The sequence below is a fragment of the Glycine soja genome, chromosome 14 (genome assembly GCF_004193775.1).
Source record: "Glycine soja cultivar W05 chromosome 14, ASM419377v2, whole genome shotgun sequence".
In the NCBI taxonomy this organism is placed as follows: Eukaryota; Viridiplantae; Streptophyta; class Magnoliopsida; order Fabales; family Fabaceae; genus Glycine; species Glycine soja.
This window is the reverse complement of record NC_041015.1, coordinates 1,969,557-1,993,378: the sequence shown is the minus strand read 5'-3', so window position 1 is coordinate 1,993,378 and position 23,822 is coordinate 1,969,557. Positions and strand designations below refer to the sequence as shown.

Sequence of the window (23,822 nt, the reverse complement as noted above, 5' to 3'; positions counted from 1 at the left end):
GTTTATGACAATGATGTCGATAACGTAAGTGTAATTTAGAAGGTGGACTAATTTGTTACTAAATGTTTGACTTATGGAGGTGTGATTTGAGGAGGCAAACATTAATGATCAATTTGGTCCAAAATGGGGTGCTTTGAGTAGCCAAATATTAGGTGACAATTTAGTCCAAAATATTTATACATTTGTAAATTAAATTATTTATTTCCGTCTTTTATGGATAAATTGGTCATTTACCCGAATCTCTTATTACTATTTTTTTTTTCTAACGTTGTAGGTACTATTCTTGGGAACTGAAAAGACATGGAATGGAAGTATCGTGAAGCGCGTGAAAGGGACGAGTTGTGTGCGTGGTGTCGTGTGTGGCGATGCTTAGAATATGAGGCGCCCCCACTAATACACAGTCACACAGTTCCTTGCAGCGCGCATCATTTTGACTTTAAGACCTGTTTGTTTAAACTTTAAAGTAACGTGCACCGCAAATTACCAACTTCTCCAACACACGGTCTTTATCTTTAGCATGTTTAAACCAGATCATAGGATGCAGCCAAACACTCTCAGTTTTAATTCAGGCAGATAGAGTTTTTTTTTTCAAGATAAATATGTTAGATAAAATTATAGTTGGGTGATAGTAAATATAACTTTAAATATCAATTATAATGTGATCTAAAAGTAAACTATTATTATTACATAAAGTTATAATTTATAAACCATAATAAATCCAAAATATTTCATGATTTGTGAACACTCAATCATACATAAGTTTTAAGAATTAATAGTATAAAGAACTTGTGTATTAGTATTCAACAACAATAAATTAACTCATATGATAAATTGTTAATTTTTTAGTAAGTATCTCAAAAGTTATATTTACAATAATTTTCTAATTGATGAATGATGTAATTTTTTATATAAAAATTAAATTCAATAATCTTTATTTGATAATATTACTGTGAAAAATATAGTTGGGCGTGGCAATCTGGCATAATGATACACGAAGTGACTGAAAACATCATAGATGCATGAGGTCAAAGAAAACGACAAGAAGGTAGGACCCACCCACTAATGATAATGGTATTCGTGTCGTGTAGTGCACAGATTATTCTCTTTCTCTCTAATCTAATCTAATCTCACACTTAATTTGGTAGTTTGGTTTCGTTTGCATCATGCCTAGCTTCCAATTCTAACACCCAAATGCAATTTTCAGTTCTTACCTCTCTGTTTCCCTCTACACTCCCGAATCCTCCTCACTCATCTGGTATGTGCCTATAATCATTATAACATATAATTTCCTCAATTTAGCCTTTATTCTAGTTTGGAAAGTCTTCCATGCATTTTCTATTTTATATATTTCTATTTCTTTAGCATATATAGCTTACTTACTGATATCATGATTCATGATATATATTCTTGTTACTCATTTTATTATGATACCTTCCCCAATCCTTAATCAAGGGATCATTTCAGTAAATAAAATGAAATATAATTTAATATTGGGATGGAGTATGGACTTGGTAATAAAAATATATATGGAATTGATGTTTTAGCTCGGCACTTTTTCTGGAAGAGCTTAAATATTTTTTTTTAAATTTTTTTTGTTTGAGGAGTAGGAAGTAACACAGTGGTTTGCTGATTTTCATTCCCAAAATGAGCAAAGCAGGTGTCAGGTGATTGTGTTGAAATTTGTTTTTTTTTTTTAAAAAAAAATTTGAATCTGATTTTGGATATTTTTCAGTTGATTTTTTTTTCTTTCCCTTCCAATGATGTTTTTTTTTCCTGTAACAGATTGAGGATCAGATTCAAGTGCATCTTATTGTTGAAATCATTTCCTGTTTGCTGATCCTGGCTGATGAAGAAGTTGGAGGAGATTGATATTCAACCTTTGAAGGTTGTTGAAACAGAATCTACAGTCCAAGCACCCTCCAAGAGAATTGAAGGTTCCCAAGTCACTGTTAATTGAAACCTCCACAACCGAGTCCGAGGATCAAACAACTGCAACACAATATATACAGCAAGAAGGTAACAAGAAATTCCAACTAGACCTCCATCATGAGTATGGAATATTTTACTGAAATAGTTTTATGCATTCAAATGGGGGATATTAGAGGAGTGTTAGCAATACACTTTCTAACACCTCTACGATGGTTAATTAATGAAAACTACAAAATTATGATTGAAGCCAGATCGATGAGCAAAGTTTTGTGATTTTTAGTAAATTTTAATCCATAATAAAGAGTATATTCAAAAGAGTCTGTTAGTGACAGACATTTCTCAATGGGGAAATATAAATATAAGTCACGTACAAATGAAATGCATGAGATTAAGTTTGCTTCAGATATATAGGAACAAAAAATTGAAAAATGATTGCCATTTATTTATTGAGGCAATGCTAGATTTTTTCTGAAGCTCTTTGGGGATCATAATTCATAAGTAAACCATGTTGTCATTCCAACCAGAAAGAAAAGATGAAGGAGATGGTTGCTGTTTGCTTTGATAATTGAATGAACAATTAAGCAAGAGAGGCATTGAGTAAGATAGCAATCATGGAAGAACTACTCTTTAGGTTTGTGTGAAAGCAGAAAGATTTAGATACAACATGAGTGTTGTTCAGCTTTTATTTAATGTTTCATCCAGGATTTACAATGACAACCAGCAAGGGAACAGTATTAAAATTTTCATGAATAAAAACATAAGAAAAGGCTTATTATCTCTTATATGTAAATTACCTTGCAAAATGTAAGTCTTACTACTGATTGTTGGACTGGACGTGGATGCAAAATCTGAATTTAATTATATATGTGTATCATTTTCCCCTTCATAGATAAAGAAATACACAGTCCACAAGAGGATTAAGATGAATTTGTTAAATACGTACTTGAGTATTGACAAAAGGAGGGGGTGACTATTAAGTTAATTTGACTATAGAAATATAATGAGATTAAAAATTTGACTTATTGTACAAAGATGAAAAGCAAATCACTTGTGTCTCGGGGTGCTCGAATAAGGTGGAATTCCACCTTGATGTTAGAGTCTGCTTTTAAATTACAAACAACATTTTAGAGACTTGAAGATACTAATGGGAACTATTTGTTTGAGTTTTAGGTGTAAGAGGATCTTCCAGAGAGCTAGTTATTGATGATTGATGACATTAAATCCCTGGATATAGCAAAATGAAACGAAAGCATGAGAACTATTAATTGGGGAAACTTAATTAGTTACTGAATGCTATTTGTTTATACCAAGTTTCTGTGGGACCAAAGATATAAAATAAACTTTGTTGGGTTTCTTTAATTTGCTAACTGAATGGTTTTGAAACTGCAAAAGCATTGGCTTCCAATTAATGTGAAAGAAACATTAACCTCGTTGTTTGAGCATTATTTCTTTTATTGTGAGGTAGTAGCTCAAGAACTGAACACTTCTGAGTTTCAGTTCCTCATGCTAAGGATTATGGAGCCTTCAAGGAAGACATTTATATATATATGTGTGTGTGTGTGTGTGTGGATTTTGCTGAATTAATGAGTAAGGAATATCTCTTTGAGAACAAAAACGAAAACGAAACCAAGAGAGGAATCATCTGTAAATTGGAATTCATTAATTGGTCGAAGATAAACTCTTCAAAATATTTTGTACTTGTCATGATAGTAAGGGATGTTCTTCTTGTCCCAATTTCCGTACAGTGGCTGATGTGATCCTGTCAACTTTTTTGCATGAGAAAACCTCTGTAGATACATGTATACAGAAAATCATTGAGTCTAATGAATAAGGGTGTAAGCACTCCGTTGTGCTTAAAAGTTAAAACTGGTTTTTGTCTATATTACTACACAATGATATGTAAGGAGAGACAAGGTGGTAGTTGAAACTGGTCATGTTAATATCATAACAGGTAGTTCATTCTTGGAAAACACCAATATATATAGGAAATAAGACAGGTAGCTTTCTGGATCAGGAAATCTGATCACGCTAATTACTCAATAAACAAATTGTATGTTCATTCACATTTATGCAATCATGTGTTTCTCCATACACTAATTGTAATCCTGATTATTTAGCTTTTATAGGTTGAAGGAAATTAAGAGGTGCTAGGCTACTAGTTTGATGAGAACAGCTTATTGAATGAGTCATGAGGGTTGTGCTTGCCGGTTATGATATAAATTGTTGGCATCTAAACCTATTAGATTTCAGTGCTATTAACATAGTTCATGCTGTTAGGCTGTGTTGCTGCTGCCTTTAATTACAGTATAAAGGTTTTAAATTTCCTGCTGCAGGTTCTGATTTTTAATTTATGTTGTTAGATTCTATGTTTGTAGTAGCTCACTTGCTCCTTAGAACTACTACAAAGAAGTTGGGTTATCTTTTGATAATATTAAGGTTTCACATCACATATGCTTTATGGTATGGTAAAGTCATACTTTTATTTTTTATTTATACTTTTGTGAATTAACATTAAATTTTCCCCTTAGAAAAAGTTACAATCTTATATACATTTACAGGAAATATAAAAGAAAGTTTTTTTATGCAAGAGTAAGAGAAATGAATATTGAGTTATTGACCATTGGATTTTATTATAGATGGTTAAGATCATTAGAATATAAGTCATTTTTTTAAATGGTCATGTGATATTAAGAAACTTTTCATCTTAATCATCATATGACTCAGATTTGCTATATATGCAAGATGTTTATTGTGACAGCTAGCTGCAATCTATCTATTAGAAAAATAAGTCAGATCGCACGAAATGCCATTGAGGTAGCTAATGATCTACTCAAACTCCTTTACTTTGCTTTTGTAGTATAAAATTTGAATTAGTTACATTAACTTGTCATCTATATATGTTTGCCTATGTCAACTATTGGATCTCAAACGAACTTTAAAACAATTTCCATCAATTAATCTATGCACTTAGTGATCAATAGCTTTTCGTTAATTAATTTAAGTTGTGTTTACTTAAGCATTAATTGTGTCAACCCAGATCCGCATTATTCAGAAGCAAGATGTTGTAGCTTATGCGTCTTTTGGGTTATTGGATGTGGTTTCCGCAGTTAATACAGATCACACGTGATTTCAAACACAATAAGTTTCTTTGTAGGTAAAAAGTATATTATGATAAAAATAATATTTTTAATAAAATGTTTAATTGTCCTAATTATACTCCTGACTCCTCTTTATATTAAGAGTTCAAATAATGAGTAATTATAAATAAAGTTACAGGACCATTTTTCCTTTATCTAAGTTTTAATCAGTGACATAGTTTTGAGCATCTTACTATTGACTTTTAACACTTGAAAAAAAATGAAAATCTGAACACTTTCACTGTCAGATTTAGAAGTTTAATCAAACTTTTATGAAGTCTCAAATGATAGTAGGTGTCTAAAATTGGCCATCAATAAAGCTGAGTTGAGTATTAAGAAAAATTACTCGTGAAATACTCATTTACAATAAAATGAACAGCTATCTCTTGTAAAAAAACTAGTATAATATAACTTTTGACAGTAAAAAGTATTATAGTTAAAACATCTATGAAATAGACAAAAGAGTGCAATTTCATAGAGTAATTTGAAGTAATAAAAGATCAAAAAGAGTATTTACAAAATTACAACCCCAGGTAATTAAGAGGGAGACAAAAGTAACTGTGCTAAGACAGCTCCCGAAATGGCACGCAAGTAAGAAGTTGTAAGCCAAAACTGGCCTACAGACAACGAGGTTCCCTCCTTCTTTTCACCGTACGTCTCTCTCTATCTCTCTTTCACTCTCCACATGACACACTTTTCTTACTTACATAAACAGTAATTCTTCACTTTAACTTTAATACTATTTAGCATGTTTAAGATGTGGGTGAGCACATGATAACTAAGAATGAAGTTAACAATTTCCATATATACAAACAAACGAGACACCGAAACCCAAGAAAAGCAATTAGATATATATTAGCTAGCTTCGATATCTGTCTCAACCTACACATCCAATTCACTTCTTTATTACCACTTAAGTTTGTTTTTGATATATATATTAGCTAGCTTGTGTTGTCAGGTACACAAAGGGCTCATGAACATAATTTAGAAATTATTTATAATATATTAATTAATAATTAAATTTTTTTTAGTAATTACTTCAAAAATCTTATTTAAATAATGTCTAACTAGTTGATAGGAATAGCATAAAGATCAGTGTATCAAATTAATTGCATTATTAATATCTCTCAAAAGTGGCATTGTCTTTCTTATTACTAGTAAGTTATTGATCTTTTTCTTTTCATTTGTGTCTGGTGATCGCTTTAAGGTTCACTGTTCGATTCAGATCGTACTAAAGCAGAATATACGGTTGTAACAATGTAATGGTGTCAGGTGTGTGTTGTTGCAGCTGTTAATTTTACGTGCGAAAATTAAGAATGAAGGTAACACTAGTATGACAATGATTGGTGTTTCAGAAACGTGACACCGTTAAATTTAAAATTATAACTATTGGTAAATTCAGTCCGGTCATTGAGTCACTTGAGTTAGTGCTTTGGTTTAATCAGTGAGTTAGATATTAGTTTTGTTTGTTTGACCTTGTTATATATTAAAAATTTAAAATTATATATTTATTTATTATATATAAATATATAATTAACATTATTTGAGTAAGAAAAATTTATTTATATTTTAAAATTCAAGATAACTAATGAGATATTAAAATAACGTTATAGAGGTGATTCGTTTTATTTTATTTTTTATAAAATCAGTTGGATCAGACCAATATAATCAAAATATGATACCTAACTAGTTGGATTTGATCAAATCATCCCGAATTAATTGTGCAATTAATCTAATAATAAAACCAATTCGATTAAGCCATCGAATCTCAATTAAACTCATTCAACTGATCATGTTGAACCAGATTTTATAACTATGATCGTGACACTTTTAATTTTAAGTTTTAACAGAATAATAAGAGGGAAAGGCTCGGTAATGCTAATTTTCACTTCAACCCTCATTAAGATGTAGTAGTATTTACTTTATCTTTCATCTTATTTATATTTATTAAAACTAATTCACCTCAGTTTATCCCACAATGAGTGTGGACGTATATATTTATCCTTTTCATTGAAGGCCCAAATGAAAGAATATCATATGATATGTAGTTTTGAGTATCAAACAGGATTGATGTCTCCCTCTAGATCTGGATACAAATCAATAAAATCACTTCGTGATCAAATTAACTAACATCTCATTCAATTTATTTAAATTGCAAACGTTCATCTCATTTAGCCTTATACTCCTTATTTGGAAAAGAAGCAAAAAGAATAATATTGAACGTGTTGTTTTTTTTGCTGCCTAATGCTTATTGTAAAGTCTAGACAGTTAATTTAAACAAGAAAACTAGAGAGAGAGAGAGAGAGAAATTAAGCCCGTGTTTTTGCTATACATCAAATACCTGAGAAGTGGTATTTTCACATCAATGGCATAAAAGAAACATAGAAGCTACTATTTATAGCTCCTGCTTTGAGATCAAACACTGATAAGTGATAAACATGAAACCAAACAAGCTGTAAGGACAAAAAGAAAGCAACAAACCTTCAGCCAATAAAAATTCAACTTCCATTTTCAAGTACCTGTGTATATGTGAAAGCGATAAAACTAAAATGACTTCAATTTTGAGTTTAATGAATATCCACTCTTATCATAAATGATATTTAAATTAATTTCTGATGTATTGATATATCATTACTTATTATCATATCATCTTTTATTCATTAAAAAAAGTACTAAATGTATTGAGTTTTAGTGTATAACTTCTATTATATAGAATACATATTTTTTTATAAGCATACAGAGAATACATATTAATTATTTTCAACATAATTAAATTTTTGAAAAAAATAAGTTAATTTTTTTAAAAGAATTCATTGATTGTCCATGCCTAAATGCGAGCAGGAAAGCAACCATTGATTCTTCTTAAATTTTAAATTTATATATTTTCAGATTTCAGATAGTCTGTTAAAAATTAATTACGAGCAGGAAAGCAAAAATACTTTTTGGGTGCAAATTATAGAGAAAGGTAATCCCATCCTAGTATTCTGGTAGTCAAAGTTGTGCTACGCTTCTGTGGGGGAATAACTTACAGTGGATCATGTTTTTGTTAATTTTTTAGCATTCAAAAGCTACTTTGAATTTAGAACTTTGTACAGTTAAGAGACTAATTAAGTTTTATATATACAACTCAAATTTATTTGAGGGGAATCAAGTTATCCGTCACTCAAACCAAAAACCAATAAATACTTATGCCTTATAACGAAATCCATTAGTCCTATTTACAACCCAACCTAAGTCGTAAAATGTACTAGGCTCATGGAATGCAAATATCTAAAATGATTATTCTTTTTCAAAGTTTGGAAGTGGAAAATTTTTCAGGATCGAGATAGACTTCAATTTATGAATGTCCTTTTCTTCTAAATTTTTGATAAAATAAGTTAACAACGTTTTCAATTTTTTAATTAATATAACATAAAAAATTACATTATTATCTAATCATAAACTAACATATATAAAAAATTGTCAATTTTTATAATATTATTTTTAAAGAGATATTATGATAATTTTTAATTAGTTGCCACTTCACAGTATAAAAATATTTACATTGACAATGTATAAAAAAAGTCAAACCCATAAACAAATAATTTCTTTTTTAAATAAAAGGTTGAATTATGAAAAAAGAAATATAAAAATAGGTAGTGCCAACGGTCAAAATGCTGTCTTATTATATCCACTGTCCAATGTCCATAATGCTTGTAGACTTGTTTGCAGTATTGCAGTTGCAGCAGCATATGGACACATTTGGTACAAACAATGGCACTGAACCAACCTAGACATTAGATAGGTCAAAGTATGCGACAACATGCACAAAACATTGTAAACGCAGATCCCGGCTTAAAGGTGTTCCCAGACTACTACAAATTATAATGGAAACAACACAGTTTGTTAGAAACAAAAAAATAAAATATTAATGCCTAAAAAAGAAGAAACAAAATTTGATTGCATGTAACAAAATGACCCTTCGTTTGTTATTCCTTAAAATTCTTTCATCTTTTAAGGGTAAGCAGTAAAAGGATTTAATTTAATTGAATAAACAGTTATTATAAAAAAAATTTAATACTTATCTTCTATTTATATAGATAAAAAAAAAACTTTTACGCTTGAGTTTTTCCTAAAATAGACAACTAAACCAAATGGGCTGGGTCGTACATGTCATTAGCAGCTTGTATCCATCAACATCATCCAGCATTCTGATTCGCAAGTTGTCTGTTATCAGAATCATTTGCAGCAGCAACATATTACTGAGGAAGAAACTAGGAAGCAAAACAATGCCACTTAGCTGTATTGCAAAGACAATTTCCGTTGTTTTAATTTTGCAGCAAAAATCTTCGTATTTACAATTATTTTTATATAGATGGATGAAAGCAAACAAGATAACATAAGGATCAGTGTTAAAAAGTAAAACTGTTCACTGGTCCAAACAGGTCCTCAATTCTCTTGAGGCCCACACATGAGAATAGGAGCAACGACATGATACCTTCTTTATTGAAAAAGAACAGCGTCTTAACAAAATATGCCTAAAGTTAAAATAATGTTTTAAAAAGATAAAGCTTAGAAAAGAACAAACTTTTTTATAAGCAAGAACTAGAAAGAATGTCTTTGGACAAAATAACACAATGATGTCACATTCTTTTCAGAATTTATTCAGCCGCACGTCGAGCGAAAGTTATTTACAAAAAACTATATATATGACATGCAAGTATATGATACTGTATGATCAAAAAATTTCTTGGTTCTTGATGGCAAAGGCAAATATTTATCTGGCCGTAGAGCGAGATGATCGGCTACTTGGATTTGTGCGATTACCCCTAAATATGGCTTCCAGGTTCTGGAAGCATCCAGGAGTCCTAACCTGTGTATCATAACAAGAAAATATTACACCTTAGGAAACAAAGAATCACAGTCTCGTTGTAAAAATAACTATATCGCACAATATCCACACCTTTGAGGGCATTCTACTGGTTAGATGGATTAAAAACAGTTACTCTAGTAAAATTACGTTGGTATAAAAATTATTAATATCCATCCAATCATACAGAAAAAGTCTTTGAATCTGAAATTCCTCACATTCTGTTAAGTTTTACTATTAAAAATTACTGCGAAGTTAAAATTATACTATCATAACTATGTCTAAAAATTGATAAAAGAAATATTCACATAAAAAAGGGATACCTTCCAGCCCCTCTTTTGAGCAAGATGGTAGTATATGTCTTCCAATCTCCCAATTATTTGCCTAAATGTTGGCCTTCTGTATGGTTTTTCATCCCAGCATTCCTCAATTAACCTATGGACAAATCAAATTTCCTGAATGTGAAAAACTTATTCTTTCAATTTCCTACTTGTGGTAGGTTTTGAAACTGAACATTCAAATCTGCTGCCAATTAAATGCATTTAAAACCCTTACTGTTTTAGCCCATAAGCATAAAGCTTTGGTGAAGCTCTAAATGGTGGACGCTCATTTTCAACATATGCTTTAGGAACTTCATTTTCTGGCTTTGCAAAAAACGGTGGACAACCTTCAATCATCTAGAGGAACAGAAAACCATGCAAGTTCCAGTCAATATTTTGCTGGGCATCTCTACAAATAACAACCCACTGTTGGTTGTCAATCTGTATATTCTATATTCAAAATTGCCCATCATCCACAAATAAAATAATCATATTTTGAACTTTCAGAAAATGAGCATTTTGTCTTCACATAAAAAAAAGTACAAGAACATATTGGTACCACAACAAACTGTTGGGCATGGCATCTTACTAAAATGATCATGAATATATACTTATGTACAAACATTTATATTTTATGGGTCAATATGTGGAGAACTCAAAATCTCTAGAACTCTACCTGTCCATTAGATCAACCTTAAAATATGTAATAAAGCATTGCATATCACAATTATATATAATATACATATCTTTAGGATCATCTGATGGACAAAGAAGGAAGAGCTCACAAGTCACCAATGCTTGAGCTGTCCACAGACACCTATATGTAAATACTTGACAAGTGAAAGAGGTCCCATGCATAAAAGACACCATCAAACATCTAAAATTCAATATGCCGTAGCAATGCTAAAGGAATTTGAATGCCAAAAGCAACATAGGATACACAGCAACAAATGATACACCTCTCAATGCATTCCTTTTCCTGACCTTGCAATTTTTTAACTAACATGAACAACACAGATGTATGTATGTACGTACGTAGGGGATATGACTTTATGTTCAGGATTATGTAAATGCTTTTAATTGCTCAAAATAAAACTGAAAAAGCACAGAAAACATAAAGTGAATTCCCATTTTTTTTTAAGAAAGCAAATGCAACTAACAGCCTTCTAAAAGTTTTATGTGATGAGATAAACAGAAATTACAAGGGACGGAGACTATTGAATTAGCATGTATTAATTGCTCAATACCACTATAATATTCCACAAACATCAATTCATTAAACATATTTTATATTCATTAATTAATTTGCCAGTTTAGGGTTTAAAAGTCTTGTTTCAAGACCAGAGAAGATACAGCCATTCACATAATAAGGGTAAATCATTAATTTGGAAGTCATTAAAAAGCACTAAAATAAGAAAAATCAGCATGCATCCAAAGATGAGCAATAATGATTTTACCTCCTGTAATATCAGAGCAAATGAAAATACATCCACATTTGTGTCGTATTCCTCATTTCTATATACCTCTGGAGCAACATAACGCCCTGTAACAGATTTGAATAGATTCATCAATACAAACTATGAAATCAGAATCAATCACAATAGGATTAAAATAAAACCAGTTATACATATAAGAGATGGCCATATTTATAAATCAATTGATAAATTCAAATTAGTAAAATTGAGCACCAGCCACCAGCTGACAACTGTCTTTAGTAGTCACTGAGTAGACAGCATTTTTTTTCCTGGCAGAATATGCAACATATTGCACATTACAGCCCTCATGAAATAAAAGTTCACAATATTGCTTTCACGCAGACCAACATGATTGACAACGAATATTACAAGGTTCCACTAAAGAAGAAAACTTACATGATGTATCCAGGCTTGCCACGGGTTTGTCTTCTTTGACCATTTTAGCAACTTTAAGCAACTTGCTAACTCCAAAGTCTGCAACTTTCAGATGCCCAGAATCATCCCGCAGTATATTTCTGTTGTCTTACTCATGTACAATGAAGAAACTTTAAACAGTTCCAACCATTCAATAATGAATTAAAAATGCATGCTTCTACTGAAAAATCCATGATACTTCATACACATGCTGGAAGAATAATAAAATCAACAAAACAGGACAGGAGAACATAAAACATACGAAGGCTCAAGATCTCTGTGTATAATGGCTTCTGGTTTATGTTCATGCAAATAGTTCATACCCCTGCAAAATATACATGCATTGGAATTATTACAAATATCCAAATGAAAATTTTTAATATAGGAGAAAATCTTCATTAATTATTCAACTTTTCAAAAAATGAAATAATCAGGAGAGCTTGCTTCCTTGCAAACCAACTGAAAGCTAGTGATGTATCCATAATATGAAATCTCTTGACTGACCTAGCAATATCAAGTGCAAACTTTACGGCGGTTACTGGTTTTAATGCACCTTTCCGCTTCAAGTAGGCACCGAGATCCCCCTAAAGAGATGATAATCCATTCCAAATTGTCAGACATTACACTAGTGAAAAATACAAGGTGTAGTTAACCAATAAAGACTTCCTAATTAGAGGAGATATCTTCCTAATTATATGCACTTCCTTATTTTTTCACCATTTCACTAACATAAAGTGAAATCCACAATAAAGATAAATGGAAGTTCTAATTCAGCACTTATCAATACTAGATTAAAATGGTTATCTCTTATCATTACTTAAAATCCTTCAATTTAGATATTTATAACTTCGAGACAGAACAGGAACATAATTGTCTGACCGGATTCAGTTCCTCTAAAGTGAGAAAGTGAGAGTCCACCCATCATCAATTTGAAAAAAAGCATTTTGTATACATAACCGACTTTATATCAATTGTAGATAATCTCTCACTTTTTTCACTTAGAGGGCCAAATCCTGTCTGGCCAATGCAGAATTGCAAATAACTCCTGACACTTCAACAATTAGTATCAGTCCCAGTATAACTTTTTATCATATTAAGTTAATTATTAATTATTTGTGCACTCCAACATAATGCTAGATTTCAAGTAGTCCTATTGAAACTACGCTAGTCATTTTCTTTCTAAAGACTATATCCAAAATGATAAATTTCTGACCACATATTTTATTCAGCTCACTATTATCTATGATAGCCATTGGCCAACTAACCAATATGATCTGTTCATAAACACCACGGGCAAAATAACTTATCATAAAAAATCTTCCATATAACCAGTGTAGGACCAAGACTAACCTGGGGTAGATATTCTGTGACAATCATCATTGGTGTGCTTTGTGTTACAGCACCCAAAAACTGGACTACATTTGGATGCCTTATTTTCTCAAGTAATGTAAGCTCATCATGAAATGCCTTTCTGATAAACATACAGCAAGAAACAAAATCCACGATGAGAATAAAAATTGAGAACTGAATATCCAATTGAGTAATTGACATGAATGAAACAACAGATTGCATAAGTAGACCAACCCACACTTTGTCATCATCAGTGAACAATTCCTCCCCAAGTGTCTTGACAGCAACCTGAATTCCACGCCATAATGCAATCCTGAAAGTTCCCTAATAATCAATATAAAATATGAAACACAAAATAAATCAGCGTAAATTGAATTGAGAGAATATGTCAAAACAAGGCAAAAGGAGAAATCAAGTTACAAAACATGATTGACCATACAGAGAAAGGAAACTTGAAAGCTTACCTTTGTTATGCAAACACTATTAGTAAAATCAAGTTCAGAAGGATCAATCTCATACTCAGGTACTTCACGAGCATTCTGCACATGCATGGGAGCCATCTACAAAATAAAAAGTCCTCAGTTGCAACTTGATGTCATAAACAACCTATACTAAAAGGGGTTTAATATCTATGCACTGTGTAAAAGCAATTTAAAAAAAAAAACTTTTTTAATAAGCATTTGTAAAAAATACTTTTTTAAACAAAAAACAGAAAACTAGTAACTACTTTTTTAAGAAAAAAAAACAGTTAGAAAAACATATCAAAAGAGCAGAAAACTATTTATTTTATTCAAAAAAGTGTTTTCTTTTTTAAATAAAATTAAACAAACGGGCCTTAAAAATCACCGTAAGTATGACTCTTAACATATTTATTGTAAATCAAACAACCTACCGTACACGACAATATGGTATTGTGAATTGTGATTGAATGTCAATATAAAAAGTTTGTACAGTGTCAGTTTATATACTACTTTCTCTTTTAAAAGCTTGAACTATATGTATGCTCGGACAGCATAAAAAAAAATTATATTTTCATTCATGGTAAATATGTTAGACTTTTTATAATAACTACATAAAAAAGTCATACCAAAAGTAATATCTGATTAATTGACAACGTAAAAAATTCTACACTAAAAGTGCATATCTATCTATTAATCTCTCGAAACGAATAACATCCTTATTTTTAGAGGAAATGAATAACATCTAAGAAGAAGAGACATACAGGGGGTCTTGCACCGTGTTTCTCCAAAAGCTTGACAACTTGGTGATTCTTGTAGTACATTGCATCAACTAGAGGCTATTAAACAATCCAATCCAGAAATTAGTGTCAGCGAGTGTAGAATAAGAGACAGCGAGAAGAGCGAAGGAGAGTGAAATTACGGTGCTGCCCCAGCGGTCTTGTGGATCGACGTGGGCGCCTCGTCGGAGCAGCAAGTCAACGACGTCGGTGCGGCCCTGGCAAGCGGCGACGTGGAGAGAGGTGCGGCCGTCGATGTCGGTGAAATTGACGTTACTCCCGGCGTCCAAAAGCTCCTTAATCCCGTCCGAGTCACCTTCGTTGGCCAGATACATCAACCGGACCGCCGGGTCCAGGGTCTCCGACGAGTCGCCGGCGCCGGCACGCTCCGGCGCGAGGGAGGATTGGCGGCCGAGCGAGAAGCGAGGGTGGAGCTTCTTGGCTTCCATTGCGGCGGCGAGGGTTTTGGGTATGAGAGAGAATGTGGATTGGATTGAAGAAGGGATGAGAAAAAGAGAGTGTGTAATGATTTTTTCGTTTAATTGATAAAGGATGGGATCGGGTTCTGTGTATGTGTAAGAGAGTGACTAGTTCAAATCTTTGACGTCACTCCAGCGAGGAAGGAACAACGTCGGTTTTCGGTAATGATTTTTTCTAATAGTATAATTTAAGATAAAAGCTTAGATGGTTAAATTGACTTTCTAACAGATACTTTTTCTGATATTTTTCCAAACTTGACTTTCTAACAGATACTTTTTTCTTATATTTTTTCCAAAGTTGACTTTCTAATTAATTTTTTTAGGAGATTCTAATTCAATTAATTGCAACGTTAATGATTTTTTTTTTTAAGGAAGAGCTTGTTAAAACTGAACATTAATAAGAACACTGAGGATATACGGTGTAAAAAAATTTAAATAATTATTCAATCATAATTATATATAATAAATTTATTAAATCTATTGAATTCTACTATCTTATTATAAATCAGTCAAAATGATATATAAGCTAATAAATGATCTTACCAAAGATACTCATAATTGAATAACACTTAAAATTTTACATTCTTTTATAAGAATTTAATATCACGGTTAAGTGATAATAAAATCTAAGGATTGGTCTGTTAGGGCAAAAGAAAATAGAATAAAAGATAATTGAAAATAAATATTTAAATTAAAATAAATATAATAAAGATATAAGATGTATCTTTGAAAAATTTTCATTTTTTCTCACCAATTTTTTCACAATCAAATCCATCCATTATTTTTTTCACTAAATAGTTTATTAAATTTGTCGATTGAATTGAAATGGTTGTTTCAGAAATCATTAGATTATTCTTATAAATTATTGAATCTTTCATGGTATTGTATTGCGGTTTACTTTTTTTTTTATATATATATTATACATAATTGTTGGTTGAATCGATCCAATAACTTTATGAATTAGTAATTTTTTATTCCTTTAATTATATTCTTAACCTAATGTAAAGATATGATATGTTAATTATATCTTTCATAATTTGTCTTTAATGTAGTTAGGATGCAAGAGTTAAATAAATTTTTCATATTTAGACTTTTTTAACATCATTAAATTTATGAATTTTTAAATGGAGAGATGTATTTTATTTATTTTTCTTATTTCATTTCTTAAAAACTATTTTTGATTTATTCTGTTATTCAAAATAATTATTTTGTCAACATAAATTTGAATAAAAGTATTTCACATTATAATAAATTTACTTTTTATCAAACTTAAGTTTATAACATATTTTTCATTCAAATTCATGTTTGCAAACTTTAAGGTACTTCATGTTTATTCGAATTAAAAATAATAATTTTAAAAGGAATAAAAAAACGGGCCATAAAATATACTTTTTAACCAAATTTTTAATTTTTAAATATTAATAAAACATGAACCCGTTATCTAGAATCGGGTCAAACCAGGAGCTCCGACAGGTTTGCAGCCATGGATCTACCTGGCTGAAGGGTTCAGGTTCAGGAAAAGAGACGAAGATTTTGAGCGCGGAACCATTGCCATTGCCATGTCCATGGCTTTCAACCATCTTCGAAACCTCAATCGCATCCACCGCATTCTCCACCATCGTTTTCAGCCTCTCCTTAACGCTACTACTAGGTTCTTCATCGATGCTGCTGCTTCTTCAATGCCTCAACCGCAGCCCAAACAACAACCCTCGGCCCCATCATCATCCTTGAAGCACAATGAGCTCGCCAAGTTCGCCGCCATCGCCGATACCTGGTCAGCTTTCGAAACGAAAGAGAGAATCTGTTCAATGAATTTATTGTTATAAACACCACAATTAAATTGCACATTTTTTTTCATTGGGTGAATTTGTTCACTATTTGTTGAAGTTGTTGCTGCAGTATGTGTGTTAGTTTGAGAATATGGATGACATGTATTTGCCCTTTCCTTGGTGTGAATAGGTGGGATTCTGAAGGCCCCTTTAAGCCATTGCATGTGATGAATCCAACTAGACTTGCTTTCATCCGTTCTGCACTTTGTCGGCATTTCAAGTAAGCCTGCTCTTTCATTTAGTCCTTGTTACCTCCATTTTTGAGTCTCGGGTGTTTATTCTTGAAACTACTTTGGTAGAATGTGCAAGGCTTTGTGCTATGTTATAATTTGATTCCTTTTTCTTTTTTTTTTTTTTTTTTGCATGGAATTAGTGGATTTAAAACATAATCTGGTTGTACTGTGCCAGATTCCAAGCCACTATCATTTATGCAGTCTTATTAAACCAATAACATTTGTGTTTGCTACACACACATGGTAGGAATTTGGTTTAATACCCCTTGAATTAAATATAATCGTATAAGGATGTGTAAGAAGATGACTCTGATGAAGTATCTGTTAATAAAAAGTGTTAACTGAATTATTTTTTGACACAAACCAAATGAAGAAACAAGAAGAAAAACAATAGGAGAAATGGTATTACGGTTGACAATGGGTTTATATTTTTGTTTTGTCTCTAACGGGGTTCTATTCTAATAATTAGATTTCACCCTTATCTCAGGAAGGACCCTTATAGTGCTAAACCCCTTGAAGGACTTAAAATTGTTGATGTAGGTTGTGGAGGTGGAATTCTTTCTGAGGTATATCTTTTCTTCTTTTTTCTTGTGATGTTTGGGAAAGACCTTTTCCTTTTTATCTTCTGGCCTATGATAAACCTATAGTTTGGTATAATAAGTTCAGAGATGACTATATTTGTTGACTATATTACTTGTTATCATAATCCTCATGGGAATCTGTAGCATTATGATGGATGCGGAGCTGACTATATTTGTTAGGTTGAATACTTGAATTGTGGAAATCTGAATTATTTCTTTGGTGCATATTGTCCTCCCTCTCACTTATAGAGTATTAAGTTTGTTATTGTTTTTTATTGCAAATTTGTGCTCTTTTTTGTTGTTATTTTATAATTTATAGCCATGCTTCTCTTTTTGTTCTTCAGCCACTAGCTCGATTGGGAGCTACTGTGACGGGTGTTGATGCTGTAGAGAAGAATATCAAGATTGCTCAACTTCATGCTGTATGCTTATTTTATATTTGAATATTTGAAATTTGTCAGTCTTGTCCTACAAATTGATTAGATTGCTGTATTCTGTATATTGGAGGAAGCAGTTGCCAACATTAGTAAATTATTTTCACTATTTGCTGGACAACTTATTATCTCCTGTCAACAGGGTTTAGATCCAGCAACTTCATCTATTGAGTTCTGTTGCACGACAGCTGGTATATTTACAAATCTTGAAGCATTCTTTTACACCTTTGTTTTACATCCTTCCTTGACGTGCATGCTTTAAGTCTGTTAACATTTGGACACTAATGCTGAAATGCCCTACCCAATTGAATGCTAATACAGTTTATTTCACAATCTTGATAAGAAGCACAAGTCTGACTGGCATAATTTCCTTTTATCTAATTTTCTGAGTGGTTTTTCCATGGATTCAGACCTTTGCTGGATAGTTTAGAGTTTCATTACGAGATTATGATGCATTGGCATAAAAACTTCAATATTTTCACTTTCTGTTGGCTTGTGATTTCTTGTTTTTCTTACAGCTTGTAGTTAATAACCATTTTATGTTATTTATCTTAACTTAGAGTCTTAGAATGTATCTTTGACTGTAGAAAAGTCAATTTTTTTTGCTTTGATCTTCCCACTAGGGTCTTACATTGAAGAAAGTTTTTACTCTATCCCTTAATGTTTCTCATTATACAAGGTATCATACTTGGACATGCTAAATCGCTCAAGTGGGTGAATAAGTTTTAAGCTAAAAGAATTGTTACATTACATATACTTAACACTTCATCGTTCATCCTCTCTATAGTTGGAAGAATTATAGTTTTCATTGGCGATGTCCATCCAATTTCTTTGCTAGGAATTAGGTAGCATGTTTGTAAAAAATTGAACGCTCTTTGTACATCAGTACATGCATGATGGCTTCAATAATCGTTGTAAAAGTAAAAGTTGCTTGCATTCATCTAGTTCATTTCAAATTGTCCTTATGTTTTCGGGTATTATGCACTGTATTTTACAACTCACCAACAATTTTTAAATTGATTGATCAGAGAAGCTAGTTGAAGAAGGAAGAACATTCGACGCAGTTATGGCCTTGGAGGTACTTTCTCTTTCGTGCCCCTTACCTCTTTCTGGTCGTGTGCTTGCAGATTGGAGTGCGTAAATGGGTGTTGAGATAAAAAAAAAAAGATATGACATAACATGTAGCGTAAAATCTTTGATAGTATTACAGTACTCAATGGAGTTGAAGGATACATTTTGCCTTGCATTGGTTCATTTGCTTTGAATTTTTTTGCAGGTGATTGAACACGTGGCAGATCCTGCAGAGTTCTGCAAATCTCTGTCAGCACTAACAGTTCCAGATGGAGCCACTGTGATATCCACAATCAATCGATCCATGAGAGCCTACACAACTGCCATTGTTGCTGCAGAATACATTCTTCGCTGGGTATTCATTCTTCTCAACTCAATTCCATTCAACACTTTTTCCATCCTACATTCAATCGACACATTATACATATATTGAACTCCACAGCTTCCGAGAGGCACACATCAATGGTCCAGTTTTCTCACTCCAGAGGAACTCGTCCTCATCCTCCAACGTGCTGGTATCAATGTACGTAGGCAAAACGCATTCATAATTTCAATTGTTAGGGATTAATCATCGCATTCACATGACACTTAATTCTGGTTGCATTGCACACACAGGTGGAGGAGATGGCCGGATTCGTGTATAACCCAGTGACAGGAGGGTGGTCTTTATCAGACGATATCAGCGTAAATTTCATCGCGTTTGGTACCAAATAAAACAACACCGAATATCATAGATAGATAAATAGATAAGATCCGTGTTACTGTTATTACTATAATTATTATTAGTATTGAATATTGAAATTTGTTTTGAATGCTGAATAATAAACATTGAAGTTATAACAGAAAGAAATAAAGGTTAAGTGTGGAATCAGGGAGAGGAGGGGCAAAGTTTCCCGAGAGTGATAGAGCTGCGTTTGGATTGAGTCAATGGTTGACTGTGCCATATCTGAAACTCCGGTGTGCAATTAATCTGGTGTTTCCAATGGTAGGGTGCTTTTCCGGACAAGAGAATCAAGGAACCAGGGGTGAGCAAAATGGGAACGGAAAGGGAAGTGGAGAGGGTAGTGAAGTGCCTGACGCAGTCATATTCAAAGGAGAGGATGGCAATGCCGTTGTCGAAGCAGAGAAGGTCTAAGAATACATTACTTGCATTTATATCCCTATTGTATGATTTTTATTCTGGACTCTTAATGAAGATAAGCCAAAGCTTTAGCTATGCCAAGACAAATTTTCGTCCTTGTTGGCCAGTCTAGTTTTGTTTTGTTTGGATCCCTCCCTGTATGTGATTGGGTGAAGGACAATCAGTTAGTTGGTTATATCAAATGTTTGATTCAAATGGCAAGTATGGCTAAAGTTTATTCATCATGAAGCTTACCAAAAAGAATGCGAGATAGACAATTGTTTTCCAGGTACTCATATATCAGTATTAGCTGGTTGCCCTCCACACAACATCCATAAAGCTTAACAAGATTGGGATGTTGATGTCCAGATATCAGTCCCATCTCATTCACAAACTCACGATTTCCTTGTTTAGATTTTGAAGAAAGCTGCTTTACTGCTATCATTGTACCATCTGATTGTAGGCCCTGCATCATGAACAAGGTGTATTTTTTTTCTTGCATTAGAATTACACAGGTACACATATCAAACTACTGAAGTGCTGATTGGTCTAACAAATCTCCATTACACTTTAACCATCATGTACGTGGATAATTTTTCTCTTTCATTAACCCACGAAGGTTATATATGCTTGCTAATGAGTACAAAATACATTACAGAAATTATGATTAAATTGTAAGCGTTAAATTAGAATTGAATGGAGATATAGAGACCACGAAGTGTGTCTTCTATTTCAAATCAAGTAACAAATAAATTAACCATAAGATGGAATAGGTAGCCAAGAATGGAAGATTAAAATACCTTGTATACACAACTAAAGCCACCTTCGCCAATTTTATTCACTGCATCAAAGTTTTTGGTTGCTGCTTTGATTTGTCTTAGTGTAAATAATCCCGTCTGCAGATCTACGCCCCTGAGCTCTGAAAATAAAAAATAAAAGATTGAAAATTTGGATTCAACAAGAAATTTTATAACTTTCTCTACAATATCTGCCACATAGTTCATTTCATTTCTATCTAGCATATAAATATATAGGGCAGGCAAGTATACTCTCGTATGTTCTCTTAAAGCCTTGACTTTGGTGAAATAGAGAAATATCATCCATAACAAATCTTATATAGAAGTAAATTGTCGCACTTCAGTTTTATGACATTTGAATAAAGTTTGCAGAAATATTTATTCAAACAAATTGTTGAAGAAGCTCAGGAAAATACTACTGGATACAGAAAAGATGTTGTGTTGGAAACAAAAGGAAATATGTGTTCTAACTAAAAGAATTGGAAGAACTTGGTGGCATATTCCATACCTTTATACACTGGATCTTTGCCTCCTAACCATCCCATCCTCCTCATGAGAACCAGCACCAGAAGAACAACCACTAAAACACCAGCTACTATGCCGATAGCCCGTATGACATAAATAATTTGAACTTGGCAGCTTCCGAGAGACACACATCAATGGTCCAGTTTTCGCACTCCAGAAATCATAAATAATTTGATTTGCTCGGTATTAATCGTCACATTCACATGACACTTTCATTTGGTTGCATTGCACACACATCGGCCCATAAAATATGAGTTATGCATAACAGATGGTCATTATCAGACGATATCGGCATGAATTTCATCGCGTTCGGTGTCAAATCAAACAAAGCCGAATAACATATATAGATGGATGGATAAGATATATGTTACTGTTATTACTATAATTATTATTAGTATTGAACATTGAAATTTGTTTTGAATGCTGAATAATAGAACATTGAAATTATTATAACAGAAAGAAAGGGTTGAGTGTGGAATCAGGGAGAGGAGGGGCAAAGTTTCCTGAGGGTGATAGAGGTGCGTTTGGATTGAGTCAATGGTTGAGCGCGCCATATCTGAAACTCCGGTGCGCGATTAATTTCGTGTTTCCAACGGTAGCGTGCTTCTCCGGACATGAGAATCAAGGAACCAGGGGTGAGCAAAACGGGAACGGAAAGGGAACCAGAGAGGGGAGTGAAGTGCATGACGCAGGAAGATTCTAAAGAGAGGATGGCGATGCCGTCGTCGAAGCGGAGGAGGTCGACGTGGGCGCAGATTCCTTCGCCGGGCTGGTAGACGTTGGCGATCATCTGGTCGAAGAGAGGTTCTCTGTGGAGGAGGTGGAGGGGGAAGGGCGGTGGGTGGGTTTGGGCTTGGGCCTGGGCTTGGACGGAGCGGCGAATGGAGTGGGCCAGAGGGGTGGCCCAAGAAGGGAGGTGTTGTAGGCCGAAGCGCATGGCCTGGTTGATGGAAGGGGAGGGGAACCAATTGTCGGCTTGGATGGAGGAGAGTATGTGAGACTGGCGGCGAGGAGAGAGGAAGTGAGGACACAGCCATAGGCCATTCACTTCTGAGATGGGCTCCCACTCGCTCTCGCTCTCGCTCTCGCTGTATCCATCAGAATCACATTCTTCTGATGATGACGACCCGAACACTTGTTCCAACACTGCTTTCTCCTCCTCCGCCACCCTCATCTTCCTTTCACTCTTCAATTCATGCCGCGCGCAACTTACCTAGCTGCGCCATTCATACTTTATAAGCAATCTGAACTCGTAATTAAAATATAAAATTTATTATATATATATATATATATATATATTAAAAACTAAAAAAAATAACTTGACAATTAAGGAAGGTGTGGAAATGCATTATTTTCTTTAGTGTTTTTAATAAAATAGTAATAATTTAATAAGTTGAGAGTTCATGTATATGTGATGTTCTGCTTATATTTTGAATTTAATCGTTAGTGATAGATTGAATGAATTTGACATATTCATTAGAAAAATAAGAGTTGGATGTAAGTCTTTGAAGAAGTAAGTTATCCACTAAGGCCATGTTAATACTTGATGTACCAACTAGGTGGAACTCTACTAATTTGATATTAGATGTTGTTGAAAAATATGAGCATGCATTTCATCGCTATGAGTATGTTGAGGTTGCATATGTGTTAATTTTCATATCTAGTGAAGGGGAAGGATGTCTCAAAGATATTGAGTGGCAACGTGCTCATGTTTTTTATTAGCTTTTTGAAAACTTTCTATGATGCAACTCTTTCTTTTTCTAGATCATTGCATGTTACTCTAACACTTTTTTTAAGAAGTTGGTTAGTATTCAAAATTCACTAAATAAGTGGAGGCATAGTGATGACTTAGTGATACTAAGGGTGACAACAAATATAGAGTTAAAGTCCCAAATATTGGGAAAGTGGTGGAATTAACTATCTTTTGCTTGTTTTTTTTCTTGATCCTTGTTATAAATGTGAGTACATTTAATCATATGCATGGTGTTGAGAAGAACATGGACATGATGAAAAAATTGAAAGAACTTATTCACAAACTAATT

At 33.0% G+C, this 23,822-nt stretch overlaps 3 protein-coding genes and 1 long non-coding RNA gene across 8 annotated transcripts; 2 read left to right on the top strand and 2 right to left on the bottom strand.

Annotated features, from left to right (window-relative positions):
* The first annotated feature begins 1,127 nt into the window (after nucleotides 1-1,127).
* On the top strand, nucleotides 1,128-4,399 carry LOC114384228. Of its 3 annotated transcripts, XR_003660616.1 has the most exons (4): nucleotides 1,129-1,255; nucleotides 1,608-1,664; nucleotides 1,783-2,016; nucleotides 4,047-4,399. It is a non-coding gene; the product is annotated as an uncharacterized LOC114384228 (long non-coding RNA). The 3 variants fall into 3 exon arrangements; XR_003660614.1 differs by lacking the exon at nucleotides 4,047-4,399 and having other exon boundaries at nucleotides 1,128-1,255; nucleotides 1,783-3,628; XR_003660615.1 differs by lacking the exons at nucleotides 1,608-1,664; nucleotides 4,047-4,399 and having other exon boundaries at nucleotides 1,128-1,255; nucleotides 1,783-3,628.
* A 5,124-nt stretch (nucleotides 4,400-9,523) lies between these two features.
* LOC114385435 (integrin-linked protein kinase 1-like) lies at nucleotides 9,524-15,350 on the bottom strand. Of its 3 annotated transcripts, XM_028345512.1 has the most exons (12): nucleotides 14,855-15,343; nucleotides 14,697-14,771; nucleotides 13,939-14,034; nucleotides 13,713-13,798; nucleotides 13,475-13,595; nucleotides 12,629-12,708; nucleotides 12,387-12,449; nucleotides 12,107-12,225; nucleotides 11,693-11,778; nucleotides 10,471-10,592; nucleotides 10,239-10,350; nucleotides 9,524-9,918 (listed from the first exon to the last, which is right to left on the bottom strand). In XM_028345512.1, the coding sequence occupies exons 1-12, from the start codon at nucleotides 15,158-15,160 to the stop codon at nucleotides 9,823-9,825; spliced, it is 1,362 nt and encodes a 453-aa protein (XP_028201313.1). In that variant the 5' UTR covers nucleotides 15,161-15,343; the 3' UTR covers nucleotides 9,524-9,822. The 3 variants fall into 3 exon arrangements, with proteins under 3 accessions (XP_028201313.1, XP_028201315.1, XP_028201314.1); XM_028345514.1 differs by lacking the exons at nucleotides 9,524-9,918; nucleotides 10,239-10,350 and having other exon boundaries at nucleotides 10,511-10,644; nucleotides 14,855-15,350; XM_028345513.1 differs by lacking the exons at nucleotides 9,524-9,918; nucleotides 10,239-10,350; nucleotides 10,471-10,592 and adding an exon at nucleotides 10,669-11,052 and having other exon boundaries at nucleotides 14,855-15,350.
* A 1,280-nt stretch (nucleotides 15,351-16,630) lies between these two features.
* LOC114385101 (ubiquinone biosynthesis O-methyltransferase, mitochondrial-like) lies at nucleotides 16,631-20,615 on the top strand. Its single transcript, XM_028345074.1, has 9 exons — nucleotides 16,631-16,964; nucleotides 17,150-17,239; nucleotides 17,740-17,818; nucleotides 18,178-18,255; nucleotides 18,410-18,458; nucleotides 19,296-19,345; nucleotides 19,544-19,693; nucleotides 19,781-19,861; nucleotides 19,954-20,615. The coding sequence occupies exons 1-9, from the start codon at nucleotides 16,750-16,752 to the stop codon at nucleotides 20,050-20,052; spliced, it is 891 nt and encodes a 296-aa protein (XP_028200875.1). The 5' UTR covers nucleotides 16,631-16,749; the 3' UTR covers nucleotides 20,053-20,615.
* A 1,509-nt stretch (nucleotides 20,616-22,124) lies between these two features.
* Nucleotides 22,125-23,005, bottom strand: LOC114385102 (alkylated DNA repair protein alkB homolog 8). The gene has a single exon (XM_028345075.1). The coding sequence runs from the start codon at nucleotides 22,952-22,954 to the stop codon at nucleotides 22,259-22,261; it is 696 nt and encodes a 231-aa protein (XP_028200876.1). The 5' UTR covers nucleotides 22,955-23,005; the 3' UTR covers nucleotides 22,125-22,258.
* Nucleotides 23,006-23,822: the final 817 nt, after the last annotated feature.

What these genes read in the sequence shown, in the direction of transcription:
- LOC114385435 (XM_028345512.1), bottom strand. Translation starts at nt 15,160, where the DNA reads ATGGAAGCCAAGAAGCTCCACCCTCGCTTCTCGCTCGGCCGCCAATCC. An exon ending in AAGACCGCTGGGGCAGCACC is followed by an intron (nt 14,772 to 14,854) that starts GTAATTTCACTC and finishes ATTGTTTAATAG; the next exon opens with CCTCTAGTTGATGCAATGTA. An exon ending in ATAGTGTTTGCATAACAAAG is followed by an intron (nt 13,799 to 13,938) that starts GTAAGCTTTCAA and finishes ATTGATTATTAG; the next exon opens with GGAACTTTCAGGATTGCATT.
- LOC114385101 (XM_028345074.1), top strand. Translation starts at nt 16,750, where the DNA reads ATGTCCATGGCTTTCAACCATCTTCGAAACCTCAATCGCATCCACCGC. An exon ending in GCACTTTGTCGGCATTTCAA is followed by an intron (nt 17,240 to 17,739) that starts GTAAGCCTGCTC and finishes CCCTTATCTCAG; the next exon opens with GAAGGACCCTTATAGTGCTA. An exon ending in GTTCTGTTGCACGACAGCTG is followed by an intron (nt 18,459 to 19,295) that starts GTATATTTACAA and finishes TTGATTGATCAG; the next exon opens with AGAAGCTAGTTGAAGAAGGA.
- LOC114385102 (XM_028345075.1), bottom strand. Translation starts at nt 22,954, where the DNA reads ATGAGGGTGGCGGAGGAGGAGAAAGCAGTGTTGGAACAAGTGTTCGGG.